Source organism: Diceros bicornis, chromosome 4 (genome assembly GCF_020826845.1).
Source record: "Diceros bicornis minor isolate mBicDic1 chromosome 4, mDicBic1.mat.cur, whole genome shotgun sequence".
In the NCBI taxonomy this organism is placed as follows: domain Eukaryota; kingdom Metazoa; phylum Chordata; class Mammalia; order Perissodactyla; family Rhinocerotidae; genus Diceros; species Diceros bicornis.
Window position 1 is genome coordinate 46,481,934 of NC_080743.1, and position 23,012 is coordinate 46,504,945.

Here is a 23,012-nt window from a genome sequence, read left to right on the forward strand (position 1 = left end):
GAAGGTTTAAAGTTCCTATAGCTTTGAAACACCAGCTGAGAGTATTCCAAAATACATAATAGGTCCCATCAGATATCCGACGTCATCTGATGTGCTCGGTTACAGGATGAATGAGGCCTACCCAGCTGCCATGCATCAATCACCACAGTTCCCTCAGAGGAGACTCAGTGATCCTCTGGGTAATCAAATCTAGTTGACCTTACGCTACCTTGTGCTTAGGTTTCTCTCCATGTCCCTCACTTGTCTCTATACCCCATCCTAGCCATTCCACCTTTCCAAGCAAAACAAGGCTAAGAAAACTCTATTGTAAAAATACATGTTCTATTTTTTTCCTCTAGGAAAGAAAAGATAAAGAAATGTGGCAGCAGGCAGTTTTGGTGCTCTTCAAGAGCCTTTGTCATCCAAATGGAATCCCACAGGGAGGCTAAAAAATAATGTTCCATGAAAAGTTAATCTTGGTCTCTTTCCTCTTAATATTAATTAAAACTAGTTATTTGAGGCATAAACCACAACTCAGACACCTGAGAACTCCAATGTTCAGTTAGCGTTAGTATTTATACACCTGGAGTTATATATGTCTTCTGTAAGATTCCTAGTCAAACTCTAAGAACTAGCAAACAAAATACTAAAAACAGTATTTTGGAGAGAATTTCTAAGATGCACACAAACCACTCAGAAAAGTCAAACTTTTAGGTTGCCTTCCTCCCTTCTTCTGCAAGGTCTAATATTTACTTTATTCCCAAGAGCAATTTGGTCTAGGAGAGTTGGACCATCATAGTCAGTTAAATAGTCTGTGTAACTACCCTGAGAGTGTCACACGTAGGACTCACCAGAAATTCATTGGCAAACTCCGCTTTGTTACTTTTCTTGTTTTGGGCCTCATCCAGGAACTTCTGCAGAATTTCTCTTTGGTCCATGCTGCAGGGCAAGAGAGACAGTCTATGAGTGAGTTAAGGGAAGGCATGTCAAATGTGTGTCATGGCCGAGACACCACCGAGAAGCAACTGCTGCCGCCTGAACAGAACATGTTGAAGGCTGTGGTTTACTGACTTCATCACAAGCCCTAGAGGAAATTAGTACGTAACCAGCCTCTGTGGTCACACAACAAAGCCATCATCTCACTCCAGGGCCCTAGCGCCTTCCTTTTCAAGGAAGGAGCCTGGTTACAATTCAAGTTTTTAACAAACAAGAGGCTAACCAGAACATAGCATGTGGTCTGCTTAGCTCTGAGACTGTTCCACTCCATCACCCTTAAGCAAAATTCACCTTTTTTCTTGCTTCCTAGAGAAAAGGAAGAATTACAGGTCTCATGTGTGGGTTCTGCTTCACCCCATTTCCCCAATGAGCACAAAGGCCCTGCTGACACCTTCTGTTTCTTCTTGTCCCAAATGAACTCTGCAAAGTTGAGTTAGGCCCAGAAGGGGAGATAGACACTGTTTGGAGTTAAGATGTCTTCTACCTGTACTGTTCTCTCAAAAGTTTCTTGTCAGTGTGATCAATGGCAAACTTCTGTTCATCAGAGAAGGCATTTTTATTCAGAACTTTTAAGTTTGCCATATAGAACTCAAACCTCTTTTGGATGAAGCAAAGTCAGCTGCTCCTGACAGTCTTTGTCTCTCCCAGGGCTGGGGAAGTGCTGATCTCCGTTAAGGGAAGTCTTATTGATTTCAGGACCTCCCCCACCCTCCAGTACTTTTTGAGCTTCACCTGGGTCCTGGATATAAAGACAGAGTATTGGTCTATATAGGATCCAGGAGCACAGTGGCCCCCATGAGGAGCACCTGATCAGGAAGTTGGCACAATATCCCCTTAGGTAATCTAGTAAACAATGAAGGAACAGAAAAAGAGTAAAATCAACCACCTTGCTGACAATGGTATAACTTTCAGGGCAGAAAGCCTGAAGAACTATTTCTTGAGAAGACATTTCTACTTTTTGCAACCTGCCTTGGAAAAGGCCATTGTTTCAGGAAGCCACGCTATACCTGTGGCATTTTGGCCCTGTCTGACAGGCAGCCTGTTCTAGAAAAAGCTTCCACATCTCAGCTTGTATAAATTCTCTCCTCAACGGGTACAAACCTACCCAAGAGTGTCTCATTCAGTATGAGAACAACCAAAAATCAGCATATCATCTCTGTTTAAGGACAGAAGTTCAATAAATAATATGTTAAAATTAGTCAGAAATATCCTGAAGAAAACTGGGAAATGTGCTGTTAGAACTTCCTCTATTTAAGATATTAGCAATCCTTTCTGTTTTGCAACATTATTCAAATTCCCTTTAAGGAAATCATGATTCTGAACAGTATTAGGCTGCATCCACCTTATTGAGCCTTACAACAGGAAAGGAAAGGTCATTAACGTATCTTGCTTATAGGCAATGTGAAGCCAATAAAGAATTTCAATCCCAAGCCACATAATAAATTAAAATGAACCATAATTCTTCAACAATATTTGTTGAGAATAAGATAGTATTTCTCAAATTATCCCCATCTAGCATAAAAGGAAAATTTCTTGTTGCTTTAAATAATGCAAGGTTTAATTTGGCTATTTTAAAACATATAAAATATGGGAAATATTTTAAAAGTACAAAATTTCAAGTTCCCAATAACCAAAACCATGTAAAAGTATGTACATAGTTAAATGAAGACTAAAAGATGCAAAAAAGAATCAATTGTGTAAGTGCTGGGATTAAGGATGCTTTTTAAAATTCTTCTTTCAAAATTATTATACCATTTTTTTAGTTAGAAAAAAACACAAAAGTCCATTAATTTGTTTGACAAATTTAGTAGGACTAAAGGCTAAGCACTATGTTAGGGGCTGGGTATACAATAGTGAACAAAACAGAATATGGTGAAAAGCACTCCTAACCAGTTAATAAAGCATCTCAGAACTAAAAATATAGACATATTTACTGATAAAAATAAAAACATTCCAAACTAACTTATTTGCAGAGTAGCAAAGCATCACCCTAAAAGGAAAATGATTTTCTGTATTTGGACAAATAAGAGATACACAGTTTTATAATCTCTCTGTCCCCTTAGAATGTCTTCACTTCCATCAAAACTAGAACTTTACTAATTGATACACAAAAAGATACCTAATAAAATAAAATTTAAATCTATTTTTCTCAAGCTCACTTTCAGAACAATCTCTCTCTAACTTTATTCTCTTCTTAGGGAGGGATAAGATGGAGATAGATATGAGATAAGAAAGAAAAACTTGCTTAGATGCCTTCCATAGTCCACTTACCCAAAATATAAGGATCTGAAAATAGTATCTTAGCAGAGCTGCAGATCTTTTTTAAAAGCAAGCAGCAATTGTTAGGAGTCTGTTCTACTCTAAAACCAAAAGATATAGAAACATCGTGAAATAACCAAACCTCAAAAACCCACTTAGCTAAAAGGGCATTTCCTGAGCAGACCACTCAAGCAAGCAAAAAACAAACTAAAGGAGAAGACAAAAAACTTCAGTTTTATTTTTAACAAATCTAAACTACCACTTAATTTTTCACACTTCCTTCTACAGATAGTGGAGGGCAAGAGAAGCATAATGGTTTTTGATGAAGATTCTGTTGACTCATTTGTATCTTGTGGGAGGATCAAGAGCTGGGGAGGGGAAACAAGTCATGCAGCAAAGATTGGCAAATACCTAAGAATTTACTCTGAAACATTTAAACCAGTCTGGAATGAACCCTAAGTGAACACAACAATTCCATGCAGTAGAAGACTCATAAACACTTTGTCAGAACCATTAAGGGTGAGTTCTAGTGGAAAGTAAAATTGAATGAGCACCTGAAGAGGAGTAGGAAGGAACATCTTACTGCTGCCTCATGTGGCTCTGGTGTTTGCTCAGAAGGAAAATGACAACAGAGAGGAGTGCCGATCACACTGTCACCTGCTCCAACAAGAAGAGAGTGTGCCAGTTTAAGGGGAAACATCACTGTCATGGAGGTCGGGAATTAGACTACAAAAAACTTTAACCAAAGAGAATGTCAGGGGAAATTATTAGGACAAGATAAACTAGTCGATAGGAAAGGCACTCAGGTTTCTCAGAGCACCCTTCTCTCTCTATGAGGAGGCATGTTTTACCTGGGGAAGCCACTTATCAATCTTTGCTTTAGTTTCGCTATTCCTGCCTTTCCCTCCATCCCAGGGTCGTTGATTTGATATGGGCTATATATATTATCTGTGAAACACTCAGTCCTTTGTAAGCATCCTCTTGGCCACCAGGGCCTATTGGTCTGTTCTCCTCAATGTCTTTTAGATTCAACCTGTCTTTTGCATTCCCGTGTTAACCACCATTCCTATTCTCACATCTGTATTCCTGTAGCAATAAGCTCTTAGTTATCTTCCTATCTATATATCTTCTATTCTAGTATCTCCTATTAACCAAGCCCGGATGAAAGTTCTTAAAACTCCACTTTAATGCTAAGGAACCAAAGTTCTTACTGATAATCTATGGGAACAAGTCCAGATTCCTCAACTTGTCACGAAGCCCTTCCCATCAAGTGTCCCCACCCAACCTATCCAACCACATCATCCAAAGACAATCTTGTTCATTCTACTGCCCCTTCCTTTGTTATTTCTCACTTTTCCCCCTAATTTTCACCAAGATGAAAATAAAGCCATAAAACCTAGTTACTCTCTTCTTCAAAAATCCTGCCCCTAATGCCATCTCACCATGACCTTCTCTTAGTCTGAATCCTTTCAATATAAATCTTTATATTCAGCTATAGAAGTGTTCTTAGTTTCTTCACGTGTTCCTTGTCTCCCATAAGTTTATTTAAAGGGGGAGTTTATTCAAAAGAAAACACATAAAATGCCTCCTGTAGTTTTAAGTTTATCAAAGGTAATGATAGTGTCTTCTATGCATTTGTATAACCCACAGTGCTTAACATGGTCTTGAGCATACCTAAAATAAGTCTATTGTGATAAAGTATGCTGTATAATGTGGTTAGGCTTTGGTTAGAGATCCCCTCTGACTTGGTTACTCACTACATCAATTACTCCAGGTCTCTTGCCTGCACAGTCTATGTTTGTCTCTGCCTAGGCACTTTCACTATGCCAGGAGCAGATGGGCCTTCCCTACAGGGAGGTCCAGGAACCTGACAAAGAGTACTTCCCTGAGTGCTGCTGCCCAAGCAGCAGGGATATTGTTATGAAAGGAATGGTGCCCCTACTGAGGCACAGAGTCCAGCCCCAAAGGGCTGCAATGGCCAGAAAAAAATGACCTCCTTTATCTCCAAAATAGACGGAGATAAAGATAGAGTTTAGATAGATAGAGATAGATAAAGATAGACTGTTTCTCCTTTTATAAATAGACACAGAGGTGTATAAAACACCTCTAACAAATCTTGTTTGCTTTGTTCTTGTTTTCACATCATCCACAGCAGGGAAGACCCCTACCCCTCTTCCAATCTGCTTCTTGTCACTACGGCATTCTGAGACCTCATCAATCTCTTCATTTCACCTGCTGTGAACATCATGGTCAGCTTCCCACATACCACACAAAGAATCATACTCTGCTTTTGGTTTCAAAAACACAGTCCTCAAGAGGCAAAGTTCAACTGATAATTTGCAATTGACGTAATTTACCTTTTTTTTTTTTTTATGGCGAGTCTGGACTCTTGGTGAGGCTTGGCATCTTGTTTAAAATATAATCAAACTTATTACCAGAGGGGAAGAGGGGAAGAGGGGAGGGAGGAGAGTGAAAGGGATAATTCGGCACATGTGTGTGGTGATGGGTTGTAATTAGTATTTGGGTGGTGAACATGATGTAATCTATGCAGAAATAGAAGTATAATGATGTACACCTGAAATTTATACAATGTTATAAACCAACGTTACTGCAATAAACAAAAAATTAAAATAAAAAATAATAATAATAAACAATAGAGGAAAAAAGAAATAAAATTCTGAAGACATATACGTAAAAAAATATATATATATAATCAAACTTGAAGACTCATCTTTTGTTTGATTGTTCATTCCCTATTGGGTCATTCATTTATTCATTTAATGAATATTTATGAGTCCATATACATGTAAGAGAATGGAGAAGAGGGGTACTACAGAAGTGTACAACAAGTTGTCTTCATTCAAGGATCCTTTATTCTAGTAGGGAAGATAAGTACCCAAATAACTATAATTTAAGGCCATTTATGATAAATACCATAAGCCTGGTGCAAACAAAATTTTGAGGAGGCCAAGATCACTTTTTATTTGGTTATCTGGATAGCCTTCATGGAGGAAGTAACATTTGAGTTGGGTTTTGAAGATGTCTACAGAGCCTGAGAGAAAGCAATATGAAACATAGGGAATAGTAGGAGGAGGGTAGCTTTGTGAGGGGCTCAGTTGGACTGCAGCATTGGTTATGGAGAGGAGAGACTTGATTGATAAGGCTAGGAAGGGGGGTTAAGGCCAGACCCTGGAGGAATTTGAATGCCAGGCTGAAAAGTCAGACTTTATTTGATGGACAATGAAAAACTGCTGAAGATTTTTTTTTTGTTTTAACAACTTTATTGAGGTAATATTGACATACAATAAACTATACATTTCAAAGTGTACAGTTTGATAAGTTTTGGCATGTGTATACACATATGAAACCATCACCAAAATCAAGATAATCAACATATCCAATCACCTTCAAAAGTTCCACAGAAAGATTTTAAGAGATGGCAATCAAAGCAATGCTTTGGGAAAATTTTTCTTGATTTTTTAAAAATAAATTCCCGCTTCTGATCAGTTTTTTGAAAGTCTCATAATCTCCTTCAGTGATATGTAAAATTTCAAAATGAATTATACCATATCTAAAAATGAATCAAAACACTGGGCAAAGAAACCACAACTTTGGTCAATATGGTGGCAGTATATACAACAGACTGGAATGGGGCAAGCCTGGAATAGGACAATCAATTGAAAGCCTGACCAGTAGTTTTTACCAATAGTCCAGGCAGGTGGTAGTGAGCTCTCATAGAGCGAATCAGGACCAAAAGGAAGGAATAAGTGAGAAAGACTAGGTGAGCAGGGCTGGAGAGAGGGAGAAGGGAAAAATGAGTGAGATTTTGAGCTAGTTGGATGACAATCTGGGAAAGTATGGGGATAAGAAAGGTGTATAGAAACAAAGAATTAGAGTTTGTGGGTATGAATTTGAGAAGAAGGGAAATAAGTCAGACTTAGGAATCACTCACATCGAAGCAAAAGGTAAAGTCATATGATTGGCTTGCCTTTGTGAGAGACAGAGTTAATGGAGAGGAAAAAAGTCAAGCCTAGAACTTTATGAACTCCAAATCACAGGGGCTCCAAATTGTTAATGGTACAGTGCTTGAAATATTTTCAGGCAATGGGCTAAGCCCTTTACAAAGTGTATTGTTTCATTTATCCCTCACAACAATCCTGTGAATTAGTTACCAAATTGTCTCTATTTTAAGATGTAGAAACTAAGGCGCAAAGGAATTGGATTACTTGCCCAATGTCAGATGATTATTAAACTGTTAAAATCAGACAATCTGAATGTATTCTCAAATCTCTGAGCTACAGTGTCTTCTTCCTGTAGCCCAGTCACTTCAGCTCTCCTAGGATAGGGTGGCCTAGCAACAAACACAACACCCAGGCCAGAGCTGCTTTACCCATGGGGCTGGTCTAATCCCCATGGGCGTTATATCCGCAATCTCAAGATACTGCAGTATACCTGGAGCTAGATTCACATTCTGATGTTTTATGGGTAATATAGGATGGAAAGGGAGATGGTATGGCTAAGAGGGAAAAGAAAAGAGAAAGAGGAGGCTGCTGGCCTCTGATGTTTATCATTCGATTTATTTTTTTTCAGCTTTATTGAGATATCGTCAACATATAACATTGTGTAAGTTTAAGTTGTACCTCGTAATGATTTGATATATGTATATATTGTGAAATGATTACCCCAATAATGTTAGTTAACATATCCGTCACCTTACCTAGTTAAATAATTTTTTTGTGTGTGGTGAGAACTTTAAAAATTTACTCTTGTAGCAACTTTCAAATATACAATAAAGTATTGTTAACTATAGTCACCATGATGTACATTACATCCCCAGAACTTTTTCATCTTATAACTGGAAGTTTGTACCCTTTGACCACCTTCACCTATTTCCCCCACCCTCCACCCGCTGCCCCTGACAACCACCACTCTGTTCCCTATTTCTATATCATTAAATTTAGATTACACTTAATGAGAATTAGTTCAAATGCATAGACAGAGGAATTTTATTTCATGAACAGAACTGCCTTAGTCAAAGTGAAAATAGTGATTTCGCCTGAGAGGTCAAATACCACAAAACTCACCATGTGTTGAGTTTACAGTAATGTAAGAGACAAAGGCATACATAAAGTGTCTTAAATTAGTAGCAAAAAAAGCTACTTTCAACTAAAGAGAAACATGAAATCTCATTTCTGGATTACTAACCTCTACTATGATTTATCTAAGAATAGAAGAAATAGCATAACTTGAAAAAAGTCAAAATATATTTGCAGCTCTACATCTTTATTTCTTTGCATTTAGGAGAGCCAGATGGCTGGCTGGCTGAAGGGAGGGGATGTGGTTAGCTTTGTTAAACTTTAGCCAAAGCCATTAATGCCTTTCTTCAAAAATAGATACAGCAATGCTTTTCTTCTTGATAATCAGTAAGTAGTCTGGTTTTGGGGCTTTTGGATGAAAGAGTCTCCACTTGATGATTGCCTACTAATCTATGAGATTATTAAGGACTATTATGAGATACACAGAGTATAGAACCATATGTTTCACTTTCAATCACTTGTGGTAGGGCCAAGGAAATGTATACCTTCTATTGACTACTCAGGAGTCACAGAGCTCTCTGACTTGCCAAAGGTCCTAGAGAAAGTGTGGACTATACAAGAGCTAACAAACATTCTTAGACTAAATTCTGTAGAAAGAGTTATCGTATCTACAACTGTGTTTGGCAGGAATGATTAGGATTGCAACAGAGTTTAAATTATTCAAGGAGAAATGTTCATTTAACTTTAGAGAAGGAGTCTGCAGACTTTTTCTGTAAAGGTCCAGATGGTAAATATCTTAAGCTTTATGGCTGTACGGTGTCTGCTGTAACTACTCAACTCTGCCATTGCAGTGCTAAAACAGCTATAGACAATATGTAAACAAATGAGTGTAGCTGCATTTCAATAAAACTTTATTTACAGAAAAAAGCAGCAGGCCGGATTTGGCCTGTGAATTGTAATTTTCCAACCCCTGCTCTAAAGTGATAGGTCTCAAACTCTATTATGTAATCAGAATCACCTGTGGAACTGGTTAAAAAGGTATGATCCTAGGCCCCAGACCGCTTCTACAGAATCAGAGTATCTAGGGATGGAGACTGGAAATCAGCAATTTATAAGGTCCACAAGTGGTACATGAACCACACTTTGAAAAACGCTGCGGTATGCAGCTAGCTTCATCTAAGCTGGGATGGCCCTACTGTCGTAGATGTGGGTCAGGACTTCCTGCATCCTGTGGCAGTAAAAATGCAGTAACTCTTTTATCTTTCTTTGGCCTTTCTAGTAGAAGAGCCAATGAACAAACTGTTATTTTTTGCTTCCAATCTTGAAAATGCATAAAGTAATTCTGCTCAGGTGAAATTAACATGAAATTTAGGTTATGAATTTAAAAGAAAATCCTCAACTTAAAATAACAAGATTTTCCAACTAAAAATCTCCCTGAAATCCTTTAGACTGCAAAATTAGTAGACAAGATCCTTACCAAAGGACAAGTCTAGATGTGAAGGAGTAGTTTACTATATGCTCCCTTTTTCCCAAAATATCTCCAGCAAAGGCCTGTCCTGTTGCCTGGAATTCCACCACTAACAAGTCATTACTTTGTGTCTGGAGGTCTTTGCTTTAACAGAACCTCATTAAAACTCACATAAAAACAGAAAGTGTAAAATCTCTGTAGACCTCTGGGAGCTGCTCCCAACTTTAATAATCAGCAGAAAATAAATTATTCAGCTAAGTTCAGTTCTGTCCCAAAGAAAGTGGTTTTTGATTTGGTTGTTTTGTCTGTTTTAATTGCCAGAAATCAATCACCCGATCAAAGAGGAAGCAGTGTTCAGGCTGGTAAACAGCTCCACCTCTTCTTCAGCTCTCCAGATTTTCCTAGGAAGGAAAATGAATATCCTACAGTCAAAAGGATGGTTTTCAGGAACTTCTTAAAGAAACCAGGAATGATCTGCAGATACCTCCAGAGAATGCAGCTCTTACTAAGGCTTTTGTTGATCCTGGAAATGAAGGGCCATGCTCTATAAGAGCAGATGTTCTAATGGTTACTAAGACATGGGCTTAGAATGCCTGCTATAGTTATCATTACAGCAGACAACACTAATTGTTTTTTGTTAGATAATAGTAAGATGATTCTGAATTTCCTCAACACACACCCAAAGATGTTAGGGAAAGAAGACCCAGAAATTTACCAGAGAGCAGAGTGAAGCTAGGCTGAGATTTGATCTCCATCACCAACATACTTTATAGAAGATTATGAGTAGGAAGTGGAAATTAGCTTTACAAAGTTAGCAGTCAACATTTTAGGCAGCATGACTCTGGAGTCCAACACCCACAGGCTGAGCTTCTGACTGCTCCCTTTTTCCATGGTAAAAAAATCCCGCCATTTTCAACAAAGTAGGGAGGCCTATTTTCCCACGTGGTTTCCAACTTACAGAAAGAATCATGAATTGGAGTCCCGGGTATTAGTACAAAAACACTGCAAATGCCTAGTAAAGCCACGGGCCCCAACAGACTTACCCAACCTCCCTGGCCCTGGATGAACTCCCGGATGGCACTGTTGCCATTGATCATATTTGTCATAGGGATAGCCATCTGTCTTGCCATTTCAGGAGCTATGTGGACCACATATTCAAGAAGTTTCACTGATACTGCCAGAAAGGCTCTCTCATACACTAAGCTGGAATCCTGAGCACACCAGGTCTGGCTGAGAAATTTTACTGTGTTCTGAAGTACAGCTCCTGCCTGGGGAGAGACACAGGATATATCAGTGGAGTATCACTAAAAAAGTGCAGGAGGCTGCAGATGCAGGAATCCAGTAAAGCAAGTGCTTCCCAAAGAGTGGCAAATGTACCACTGCTTGTTCTGAGGTAATCTTAGGGAGTAGATGGATAAACTTTTCTCAGTTTATTATTTTGTTCTTTATTGTATTGGGTATTAGAAAAAAGCATAAGTAGCCCATCAAACCCATGATTTCAGGTATTATTACTTAGGATGAACAAAATGATTGAAAGAAAAACAAAATGATTTGAAAGAAAAATATTAAGTGCATGATATTACTGCTGGTCAAATTTTGAAGGTATTGTTTGAATGACTAAAGTCTGGGAAACTCTAAAGTGAAAAAAAAGATTAGCTTTTCCTCTTCCTCTTTCCTTCCTAAAAAACTTGGTTCAAAAGCCATTAGGGCCAGCCCCGTGGCTTAGCGGTTAAGTGCGCGCGCTCCGCTATTGGCGGCCCGCGTTCGGATCCCAGGCGCGCACCGACGCACCGCTTCTCCGGCCATGCTGAGGCCGCGTCCCACATACAGCAACTAGAAGGATGTGCAACTATGACATACAACTATCTACTTGGGCTTTTGGGGGGTGGGAAGGAGGAGGATTGGCAATAGATGTTAGCGCAGAGCCGGTCTTCCTCAGCAAAAAGAGGAGGATTGGCATGGATGTTAGCTCAGGGCTGATCTTCCTCACTAAATAAACAAATAAATAAATAAAAGCCATTAGATGGGGCCAAGAAAGATCTACTGTGGGTTGTGTAGGGAGGCCCATGGTGGTCAGAACAGGATGTCAGAGCCCAAACAAGCTGAGAAGGGCATCCATGTGAGAGTACCTCGATCTTGGTTTCCAAATATTGTTCTCCATTAAAAGAAACCAGAGCTTTCTGGACAATGGCTGATTTCAGGCTGGGGCTTGGAAAATATAAGATGATCTGTCAGAAACTGAGGAAGTACTCAGAGAGTGAGAGGGACACGCCAAAAAGACACAGTCCAGATTGAAAGGACTCCCACTGGCCAAAGCTGGGACAATTTGAGCATCCAAATAAATAATGACAGTAACATATTATAACCCATTGAATAAACTAGGAATTCATGAGTCCATGTTGATATAAAAAAATAAAGGGATTGAAATTTTGATGAGATATGGGATATTGACATGGTTTCAAAGTACCTCCCTACAAAACACTTATTAATTAAAAAGGGAAAAGCTTAACTTTACAATGGAGAAGCCATGCAGACACCATCTTTGGTGATTAAAGTTGACACCAGTAATGGGACAAATTGAAATCTGTACCACTTGATAGGATGCAATGAGAAGAACATAGCAGCACTTTTGTGATATTCCCACCAAAGGTGCATATCCTGAATCTATTCAAGTGGAAACGTTAAACAAACCCAAGTTAAGGAACATTCTACAAAATAACTGCCCATAATCTTCAAGTGTCAAGGTCACAAAAATCAAGGAAAGACTGAGGGACTATTCCAGATTGAAGGACACTAAAGAGACATGACAAGCCAATGCAACATGTGATTCTGGCCTAGATCTTTTTTGCTATAAGTGACATCATTGAAACAATTCGAAAAACTTGAATGGGATCTGAGGATAAGATGATAATGTATCAGTGTTAATTTCTTGGTTTTAACGGTTAGATTGTAGTTATATGAGAGAATGTCCTTGTTTGAATGAAATACGAAAGTATTACGGGGTGATGGAACATCATGTCGGCTACTTACTCTTAAATGATTCAAGAGGGAACTTCTTTGTACAGTACATGAAACTTTTCTATGAGTTTCAGGCTCTTTTAAAAAAAATTGTTTTAATTTTTAAAAAAAGGTAGATTCAGCTATCAGCTACTTAGGAAAGCTTCATGCAAACAATTAGGAGTAATTACTAAGTCTAGTTCTGCCTGAATAGACACAACACCTAAGCTGTATTCAGTTGGCAGAATAAAGCCTAATGGTTAAGAGTGTGGTTCTGGAATCAGTCTGGGTTCACATTGTAACTTCAGCACTTACTGAGTAACCCAGTTACTTGTTTCCCTATTCCTTAGTTTCCTTATCTGCTTAAATGGATATCAAGTCAGAAAATACTTACTGAGCACCTATTGTATATCAGGTACTCTTCTAGGTTGTGTGCATACAACAGTGAACAAAAGAGGTTAGATGTTTGTTCTCACAGTGTTATATGCAGATGAGGAGAGGTTGTGCTATAGAAAATATTTTCTACTATACCTCATAGAGGGGTATAAGGATTAAATGAGATAATAAGTGTAAAGCACTTAGAATACTATCTGGCACGTGGTAAGTGATGAGTTAATATTAGCGGTCATTGTTGATATTAATCAGCAACATCTTCTAGAACATTGTCTATGGTCTTTATATCCAATGCAAAGTTGAAGTGCTACTGCCAGTAATTAGCATTCTGATGAAAAGCCAGATATGCCCTAGTGGGCTGCTGTAAGTACTTATCCTTCATTGCATCAGACTTGTTAACTGCATTTCCTTCCTGTATACAATTTCATTGCTGGACCTTGCAGTGGGGCGGGGGGGCGGGGGCTGGCTGGGGCGATGATGCCCACTCCCAGCAAAATAAATATTAAAACAGGTGCGTAAAAGAATAAAGTGCTTTACCAGGGATAAATTGCTATAGGTATGCTGTATGCCACTAAGCACAGCTCTGATGAAAAACAAATGGAAACAGTCTGAAGGTTGATCAGCCTATGCCAAAAGCTTTCCATTTCAATACCACTTAGGTTTTGATTAACTCCTAAAGAATTGACAATTGGAGAATTCTTGCTGCATCTCCTTGGATGAATATAAGCCCCCAGTCTTTCACAGAACATTTCTAGTCACAGTCTTATAGGATTAGTAAGAAAAGGGTGTCTGAAGTAGAAAAAAAGCAGCAAACAATAGAAAGAAGTAGTAGAAACTTGACCTGTCCCCGAATGGTTTCTGCAATGATGTTTTTGGCAGAAGCTTCCAATTCTCCGTTGAACTGGTCACCCAACATCCGAAGGCGACCAGCAATGATGGCCACGTCAAAAGAGCAAGCCTCTCCTAAGACAGAGGGAACACATTCACATTTGTCATAATGCTTGAAGGGATGTTAAGTCCCAGGAATCTGGGCATTGGAGAAAGTTCTCTAGACTTTTAAACAGTTTTGGCATCATTCTCTCTCAAGAATATCTTCAATGTTCTGTCAACACCATTCGTCAGAAAATCTCGCTTCACTGAGAATCTCTTTCCCTTCCATGAACACTTCAGGTATTGCTGAAAGCTTAGAGTTTGCTTTTTGAAACTTAAGAGGAAATAAGTAAGTAAATAAGATTCTCTTATTGGCCTGCAATCACCACCTCAGGCCAGGAGCCTTACCTGAATCTGGTTGGTCTACAGAACATAGCTCCCGGTTAGCAACCTGCAACGTGGTGCCTAAGAAGTCTGTGAGTAGAGAGTTCACGATGCACTCCGTTTGCTCCTCAAAAGTTTGGGGGCTCTTCATTTTAGATGTTTGCTGCTGAGTTTTGCTTTTCCACAAAACAAGTTGTTTTCAGCTCAGCAGGAAGTCAGAAACTGGTAAACCAGCAGATGTGTCTACCTCTTCTAAAGTTTCCTAATGGGACACGTAGTCCTAGAGCCTGTCTCACCACCTGTCTTCAAAAATAGCTGCTCAGAAAGGTAGGACTTCCCTGAAGAGCTTACCCACACAGAACTGGAGAGATTTCTTAAAGACTTTCAGTTCCTTATTTCAGAACTACACCCTAGCCAGTACCTAAGATTAATGAGTAACTTTTATAGCTAGATTGCCAATATAGAACTGAAATAGAGTTGAGGAAGAGCCTCTTGGGTAATTTCATTAAGAAATACTTCCTGTTAGGTTCTATGTATGGTGTAATACAAAGAAGGAAGGTTTTGAAATTATAATAGATAAGCATTCAACTCCTGATTATGGCATTTATTTTCTTGTCCTCACGGAGCTTACACTTCAGCATGATGACAGATATTACATGACTAATCACATAATTTCTTGTGCATATTGAGATACAGTGTGTGATTACAATGTGTAATAGGGAAACAAACCTAGGGGGTTAGAAAGGCTTCCTTGAAGTGGTAACATCTGAGATGAGCTCTGAAGGACAAATAGGAATTCATTAGGTAAAGAGGAGGAATAAGACCATTCCAGATGGAAGGAATAGGATAGATAAAAGCTGAGAAATTGAAGAAAACAAAAAAAAACCTTGGGAATTTGAGGAATTGTAAATGGGGATAATAAAAAGTATTTCACAGGGAAATTATGATGATTAAATAAGATAATGTTATGTGGAATGACCCAGCACTGTCTGACTTGCAGTAAACATTAAATGTCATCCTTTTAACCAAAGACCTAATGACCAGAATGAAAGTATCGGACACTGGATTATTAATCTAAGAAGGGGGATCTGCTTAATGTGACTGGCCCTTTCTGAATTCATTTGCAGAAAATAAAATCAATCATGATGAGGTGGAAGACTAAGACCCAATATGCCCCAGGTAACTCTAGAGACTCATGGATTGTAATTTCAATGGTGACATGTGGAGACCGCATTTCAAGGGAAAAACAGAAAGTGCTGAATATACCTATTTCATCCATTCTCCAATCACAGTGTATCCATTTTAATAATGTTGTCTGTCTTCACTGTGGTACCTGCAAAAGTTCCTTTTATTGGTCACTCAGTATCAGTAACCCACAATCACTTGAACTAGGTGAATTAATCAGTCACAGAGATTCCCTGAATTCCCCTGTTCTCTCCTTTTGTTAAAATCAGAGAGAGAGGCATGTCTGCCTCTGCCTCTTTTATGTTACCACACTGCTGATAAATTATAGCAAAAAAGTAACTAGAAAAAAAATTCATATCATGTCACAGTATTGAGAGAGGACTCTTGAAGACAAAAGATCTCTAGGTGTTGATGATACTTTAAAGCTTGTATTTACTTGCTAACTGAATGTAATATCAACAAAATTTGTGTACAAGTCTTGAAGACACTTTTATGATTCTCCACATGTGCTGTGAGTCATGACTTCTATTCAACCATAGTTCATGCTCATAAGCTAGTTATGTGCCTAGCACATTAAGCACCTTCTGTTCTTTCTCTCTGTCTCTGTCTTTCTGTCTCCTTTTGTCTCTCTCTCTACTTCCCCCAAGGCAGCCACACTCTGTCCCTGAAATAAGAAGATAGTTTTTCTCTCATTAGTGGGTCTGCACCTTTGCTGTGACTACACATCTATGCCTCTTGTCAAAACCAGCTAGGGGGCCAGCCCCGTGGCTTAGCGGTTGGGTGCGCGCGCTCTGCTGCTGGTGGCCTGGGTTGGGATCCCCGGCACACCGATGCACCGCTTCTCCGGCCATGCTGAGGCCGCGTCCCACATGCAGCAACTAGAAGGATGTGCGGCTATGACATACAACTATCTACTGGGGCTTTGGGGGGGAAAAAAATAAATAAATAAAATTAAAATAACTGTTTAAAAAAAAAAAACACCAAGGGACTACCTAATTTAGTAGGATTGTAGGCAGTCATTAAAAATGTTTAAAAAAAAAAAAAAAACCAGCTAGGATGCTGTGGTGTCTATCCTTCTGGTTGTACTCTTCAGTCCTCCGTACCCCACCAGACTCAGCAGGGAGCTGCTGGTGATGGTAGAGCATGATGTCCCATGGGACTCACTGGATGAATGCTGTTTGACTTCTTCAGTTCTTCCTGGCCTGTCCGACTCCTACTGTCTTTATAGGAGAACTGCCATCTTCTCATTTGAGGAAATGGAAGTCTGTTCTGCTCTGGATGTAGCCAGTGAGTACTCCCTTGTCAGTATGATAAAGCTCCAACTAGACCACCAGGTAGACCCCATATTTTTGTATCCCACACCTCTGCCTGTGCTGAGATTTACCATCCCTGTGTGCAAGACCTATAGACATATTGGTTTGAATCAGGCTCTAGGATTTAGTTTTAAGGACAGACATCAGATGGGTCTGGGAGCCACCCTCTCTTCCTTGTCCCAGGCCAGGCCTATGGCTTCTGGCTCCAAGTTAACACATTGGACACAAGGCAAGTGTGACAAACTCACATTCACCTCCGCAGCACAAGCACAGAGGTGTCCATCTTTGTTCCTGATTTCCATCAAATGTCTCTCCTCACCTGCAATGCTCTCATTTTCGTACCTGAAAAATATCCCTTGAATTTCTAAACATTTCCATAGATGTTGGCAGCCTTATCTACATCTTTGGATTTGTTGTTTCCTGATTTCACTGCTCTCATCCCCAGGTCTGTCTTCTCTAAGTTGGCTATCTCAGCTAAGCACTCATCTGAGTACCAGGACATAAACACCTCTACCATTACCTTTCTTGTATGTTTCCATGAAGCAAGTCTGAGCCCTGGCTTTCCCCGACCCAATGAATGGCCAAGGTTTCTGTGTAGCACCAAAGATTCATTTTGATGTGAGGGTTTGTAGATTCCATCCATCAGTCTAGTCTCAGTGAATAAATTCTGCTAAACCATCAACAACCAACTGATCTGATGAAAGAAGGCTGAATATTGTAGTAACTCATTTAGAATGCAGGTAGGCTAGTTCCCCAGAATCTATGGGAAAAAGATATGTTGAACTGCTTACACAGACTCAAGAGGGGACATTGTGATAAGGATCTACCAGATCAGGGAGATATTGTCCAATGGCTCAGGAAAGCAAACCAAGGCAGTTTCACACACACAACCTGAGAGATCCTGGAATATTTCTCTTACAAAATCTTGTTATCCCACTGAAGATATTATGTCCCCGTGCTAGTACTGGACACTGTATTATTAATATATAAAGGATATCTGCTTAATGGGACTGACCCTGTCTGGATTTATTTGTAGAAAAACATACTGATCTTGACGAGGAGGAAGACCAAGTGCGCATATGTTCCAGGTAACTCTGAAGAATCATGAGTCTTCATTCAATGGTGACATCTGGTGATCTCAGATCTAGGGAAATCAGAAACGGCTGAATATACCTGTTTCGCCCATTCAGAGAACTACCAAGTGTCCCTTCAACAATGGTGTCTGTTTTCACTGTGGTACATGTACAGGCCCCTTTATTGATCCCTCTCCAATGTAGTAACCTGCAGTTGATGCATGTGAACGAATCACTCACAGGATTTCTCCTCCGTTCTCTCCTTTTTAGTACAACCACATACGATGCATATCTGCCTCTGCCTGTTTGGCATTACCATGTTGGCAGGTGTTTCATGGCAAGAAAAGTGACTAGAAAAAAAAAAATTCATATCATATCTCAGTATTTAGAGAAATAGACCTTGAAGACACAGAATTTCTAGAGGTCTATAATGCTGCCAAAGCCTGTGTCCACTTGGCTGCTGCATGTAAATTTCAACAAAATTTATGCAAAAGTGTTGAAGGCACCTTTATGGTTTCCTGAGTGCACTGTGTGTCCTGACTATTCTGTGTGGGGGAGTTCAGTTTCCTTCTGCTCAGCGCACTGAGCACCTCCTGCTCTCTGTCTCTCTCTCTCTCTCTCTTCTTCCCATTGCAACCACACTCTGGCCCCAGATAGAGGAGGATTGTATTATCTTCTTTGATGGGGACTTCTCATTTGTTTTCTGTGACCAGACCCTTATCCCTCCCATCAAAACCAGGTGAAGGACCCTGTGTTTACTAATCGCTCTTGTTTAATCATCAGTCCCCCCAACCCCCACCAGGCTCAGCAGGGAGCTTCCAGTGATAGAAGAGAATGAAGTCCCATAGGACTCGCTGGATGAATGTTATTTGACTCATTCAATTGGCCAGGACCTGTCAGCCTCCTGTAGGCTGTACAGAAGGGCCTCATTATTAACTGATGAACAGGAAGTCTTCTCAGCTCTGGATGTACACAGTGAGTGCTCCCATTGTAAAGGGCATAGAGCTCCTAGCGGGTCCCAGGTGGCCTCTATGTTCCTTGTCTCCAACAACCTGTATAGGCTGAAAGATGTAAAGGCCCTGTAGACTCATCTTGGTGTGAATTGCGATCTTGGATTTAATTTTACAAAGGCATCATGTGGGTCAGACAACTTTCGTCTCGTCCCAGGATACCCTCCTGTCACCAGGTCCCTGTTACAAGTGTAGGCTGCTGGTATCAAGTCAGGCTAGAGAGGGGAAATGGAGGGATAATGGCAACATCTCAGCCATCGCTATCTCACCTGGACCACAGGCCTGTGTCACAGGCCTCTTGTCACCAAGATAAGACTTCTCATACTCATGAAATGGTGTTGTTACTTGTATTTCCTGAGTAGTTTCTTACAAACTCTCTGGTTTTCCTCACAAGTTTGCAGTCTGCTCCATATTTGCAACATCTGTTATGCTGGTCCGGAGCTCAAGGTTTTTCCCCTCAGTGTCCACCCTGCCCTGAAGCATTTAGATACCAGATCCTGAGCACTGAATCCTGCCTGTGCCTGTGGTTTCAATGTAGCCAAAGCTCTGGCTCTGGTTTCCCATCCTCCACAAATGGCTCCAGTTTTCGCCCTCTGTGCAGCACCAGTGATTTCTTCCGTGTGTGGGTTATAGTATCAACCATGTGTCTAGTCTCATTGGTGTCATCTCACGTAAACTATCAACAACCAGTATACCTGTTGGGAGTGTTGTCCTAGTTGATGAGCAAGGCACAGCTGTTGCTCTCTCCATAAATCCAGAAAAGTCGTCTCTGGTGAGTGAGAGCCCCTTGGGGCAGCAGTTTCATGGGGTGTGCAGATTAAAACCCAATTTTCACTTCTTCTCACTCAGGCTAGTCTTTGGACTTGTCTTGTTGGAGAAGCAGTTGGATTGTTAGGAGACTATTCATCTATCATCTTGTAGGAAGATCAAGAAACTCTATGATGTACCTTCGTATATCTGACTATTTTATAGTGAAATTGGCCATGAACAATTTTGTCCCTCAACCTTTTTTGGTCAGTAAGTGCCTTTTCATGCTGGGACATGACATTCACAAAATGGAAATGAAACACAGTTCTTTTGCGTCTGTTCTCTGCCATTCCTATACCGAGTGAGCTCCGTGTACTCTATACCCCGTTCAGTCCTCACAGGGACCTTGCAAGTAGACATGTTTCTCAGTTAGAGCCAGGGGTGCTGAGGCTCAGCAAGGTCACTTCACTTGCCCAGGACACCTGGCCAATGCACAGTGGGACATGGCCCCTCATCGGCTTGACTCCCTGGCTCAAGCTCTGTCCACTTCTCTCCATACTCGGAGTGTCATGGACTCAGCGGGGGTGGTGCTCACACTTTCTTCTTTGCTTTGTACCAAATTATTGGAAACAATTTTAAATTTAAACAGAAAAGTTGTAAGACTGGTCCAAAGAACTCCTGTGGACCCTCGCACAGATCTGCCAACTCGAATCTCTCAGGGCACTTTGTTGTGTGAGCAGAGCCTCGGCTCATCCTGCCCCTCCAGGTAGAGCCACAACTGCATGAGGCTCTCTCCCCATGGCAAATCAGTCAGGGGCTGGGGGGTCTGTGTCTCCACCACCCCTGCCCCCAGGGGTTTCCTGCTCTCACTCAGGGTTGCCCTTGTAAAGCTGTACAGCTCTGTCTCAGAGACACTGACAGCCAGGTCTAGGTTCCATGAGGAGGATGAGAAATGCTCAGACACACGTCTCAGAAGTGAGATGTGTATGATATGGCACGGTTCTGTGTGTAGGTTTGCTGATGACAATGTGTGAACAGTGTGTACAACAGCAGCGGGGCCACAGTCGGTCTGCTCCACCCCATCCTCTCTGTACAGTGAAAAACCCAATAGAAACGGTACAAACACAACCCAAATTATAACTTGATCTTTTATTGAGGGCTTTTCCCCACCTGCCAGACTAATAATATAGGACAGCACTTCAGAAATTTGATAAAATGTTTTCTCTTTTCTCCTGCAAATGCAAAGAATCTTCAAAGCATAATTTTAATAAAACCCAGTATTTGGGAAAAGAGGGATAAAACAACGTGATGAAATTAAGCCGTGACAATTAAAAAGAATGTTAGCCCTTGATTCAATTAATATTTGAGAATGGGGATACCTGGTTTTAACAATTCTTTCACCAACCAGTTTTGTTAATTTAAGAGGTTTACTCTTTAGCCCAATATGAATTGTCATAAAATCTTATTAAATGTCCTAAATTATGATGATTAATGAATGATATACTGTGCCTCGAGGAAATATGGAACACAGCAGCATGAGAGAAGAGCTTGTGGAAAAGACCTGGAAGCTAGAAGGGCACCTGGTGTAGGGCTGGGGTCAGGGAGGGGCAGCCTGACTCTGGAGGAGCTGTATAACGGGGCTGTGGGGAGTGATGGTGGAGAAGAAAGAGGGGCCAGAGGGCAGAAGTCCTGGAAAGGAAGGTGAGGAGTGGAGAGTGTGTGAAGTGAGGGGGGAGAGAAAGTTCTCACGGCAGAGTAGGCATATTTTGAAACAAGATTTGGGGTAATAAGGCGGGTGGGACATTTGATAGTGCAGAGAGGACAGAAGCAGAGACAGCAGTAAGAAGGGAGTTGGATAAATCAATGACAAGAGTCAGATATAGTATGCGACTTGGAAGACTAAATGGTAACAGAAACATGAAAGACATTTTTAAGAAACAGTTAAAAAACCTTGGTGAGAATGAGGATGTGTAGAGGGGAGGAGAGAGGGGAGCCCACAGCAGTGTGGAGCAGGCCCTGAGGGCCACGACCCTGCCTGAGCCCGACCTGGACTGGCACGAGGCATCTGAAGTCTTTGGTTAGCCCACTTGCACAGAATATGTTTTCATCTCACAGTAGAAATATAAACATGTTTGATTAGGGAGTATGGCCCAGACCCACTGACAGGCGTGTAATAAAAGGGTTGTTCTCTGTATTATCTCCCTGAAGAAACACAAAGTCTGATTCTGTAGCACTTCTGGCCCCTAAGTTTCCAATAATAGACTTGTACCTCTACTACATTACCTACGGTTACAAGTCACCCCTGCCCCTCTACACCACCCCAAGTGGCGATAGAATATCTATGTGTGGGTGGGTGGAGGGGCAGTAAAATGTTACAGACAACAGTAAGTAGGTCACAGTAAAATCGTGAATAACAGTGGATCCTGTTGGCTGTGATTTTATTTTCAGAGCTGGGTTTAGACGCTTCCATTGGAATGAAGAATCCTCCCAAACTGAAGCGTGATGTTCTTGAGGGCTCAGCTGCCAGGAAGCATGGATGTGAAGTCACTGACCACATCAATGCCTTAACTGTCATGAAACAGAAGATTACAAAAAAGAAAATTGCAGTTGAGCCAGTGGAGACTAGCATACAGATTCCCTTGCCTTCAAGCTTAGGGTCCAGAGGTAATCACATCTGTGTCTCTTAGGTGCACATATTCCTTATTGCTCTCTATCTAAGATTAGAGCTCAGTCTCCCACTCATTTTTCTCTTCCTCGTTTGTTCACTTCAACAGCTGATGCTACCTCTGTCTGGTCTTACCTCTGTTTTCCATGAGGGGCTGCCACCCTGCTGGGCCCTTCCATCTCCATGTCCTGTTTGCACTCTGGACTCTGTTATGTTCCTGCTGCTGCTGTCCTAATAATCCCTCTCACCTTTCCTCTTAGCCACGGGGAAGCCCGGCCCCATGGTCCTTCTTATCATAGTAGCATCATTTAAGCTGCTGAACACATGGCACTTTGCCTGAAATCACACACTTGCTTGGCTTCTTTGCCTTCCCTTCCCAGCTTCCCCAACTCCACTGCTTCTTTCTACTGGGCACATTGTCCTAATGAATCCGTTGCACATGGATCCTCCTCCTGGGTCTTTTAGGGAACCTGACCTAGGACAACCCTTAACCTTGGATTTCTCCATGTGAATAAGAAGTGTTAACGCTGAAGAGAAAGAGCCCAGATGACAAAACTAAATGAGAACCTGGGTCACAGGTAGGAGTGTTGGACTGGCCTGAAGTCGGGTTTCTCCCAGCCCCAGATGTGCAGACCTG

The 23,012-nt window shown here is 40.8% G+C and overlaps 2 protein-coding genes and 1 pseudogene across 2 annotated transcripts in view; 1 reads left to right on the plus strand and 2 right to left on the minus strand.

Moving 5' to 3' along the window:
- The window catches only part of PTPN22 (protein tyrosine phosphatase non-receptor type 22), a 46,087-nt gene extending 45,061 nt beyond the window's left edge, over nucleotides 1-1,026 (minus strand). Inside the window, exon 1 of the mRNA XM_058538834.1 lies at nucleotides 831-1,026. Within this exon, the coding sequence (XP_058394817.1) occupies nucleotides 831-917 (87 nt within the window). The 5' untranslated portion in view covers nucleotides 918-1,026. The remainder of the gene's footprint in view (nucleotides 1-830) is intronic.
- Nucleotides 1,027-6,528: 5,502 nt separating this feature from the next.
- BCL2L15 (BCL2 like 15) lies at nucleotides 6,529-14,762 on the minus strand. Its single transcript, XM_058538837.1, has 4 exons — nucleotides 14,407-14,762; nucleotides 13,970-14,091; nucleotides 10,782-11,006; nucleotides 6,529-10,139 (listed from the first exon to the last, which is right to left on the minus strand). Exons 1-4 carry the CDS (start codon nucleotides 14,531-14,533, stop codon nucleotides 10,122-10,124), a joined length of 492 nt encoding a protein of 163 aa, XP_058394820.1. The 5' UTR covers nucleotides 14,534-14,762; the 3' UTR covers nucleotides 6,529-10,121.
- A 790-nt stretch (nucleotides 14,763-15,552) lies between these two features.
- Nucleotides 15,553-23,012, plus strand: part of LOC131401105 (neuroblastoma breakpoint family member 6-like) — a 30,863-nt pseudogene continuing 23,403 nt past the window's right edge.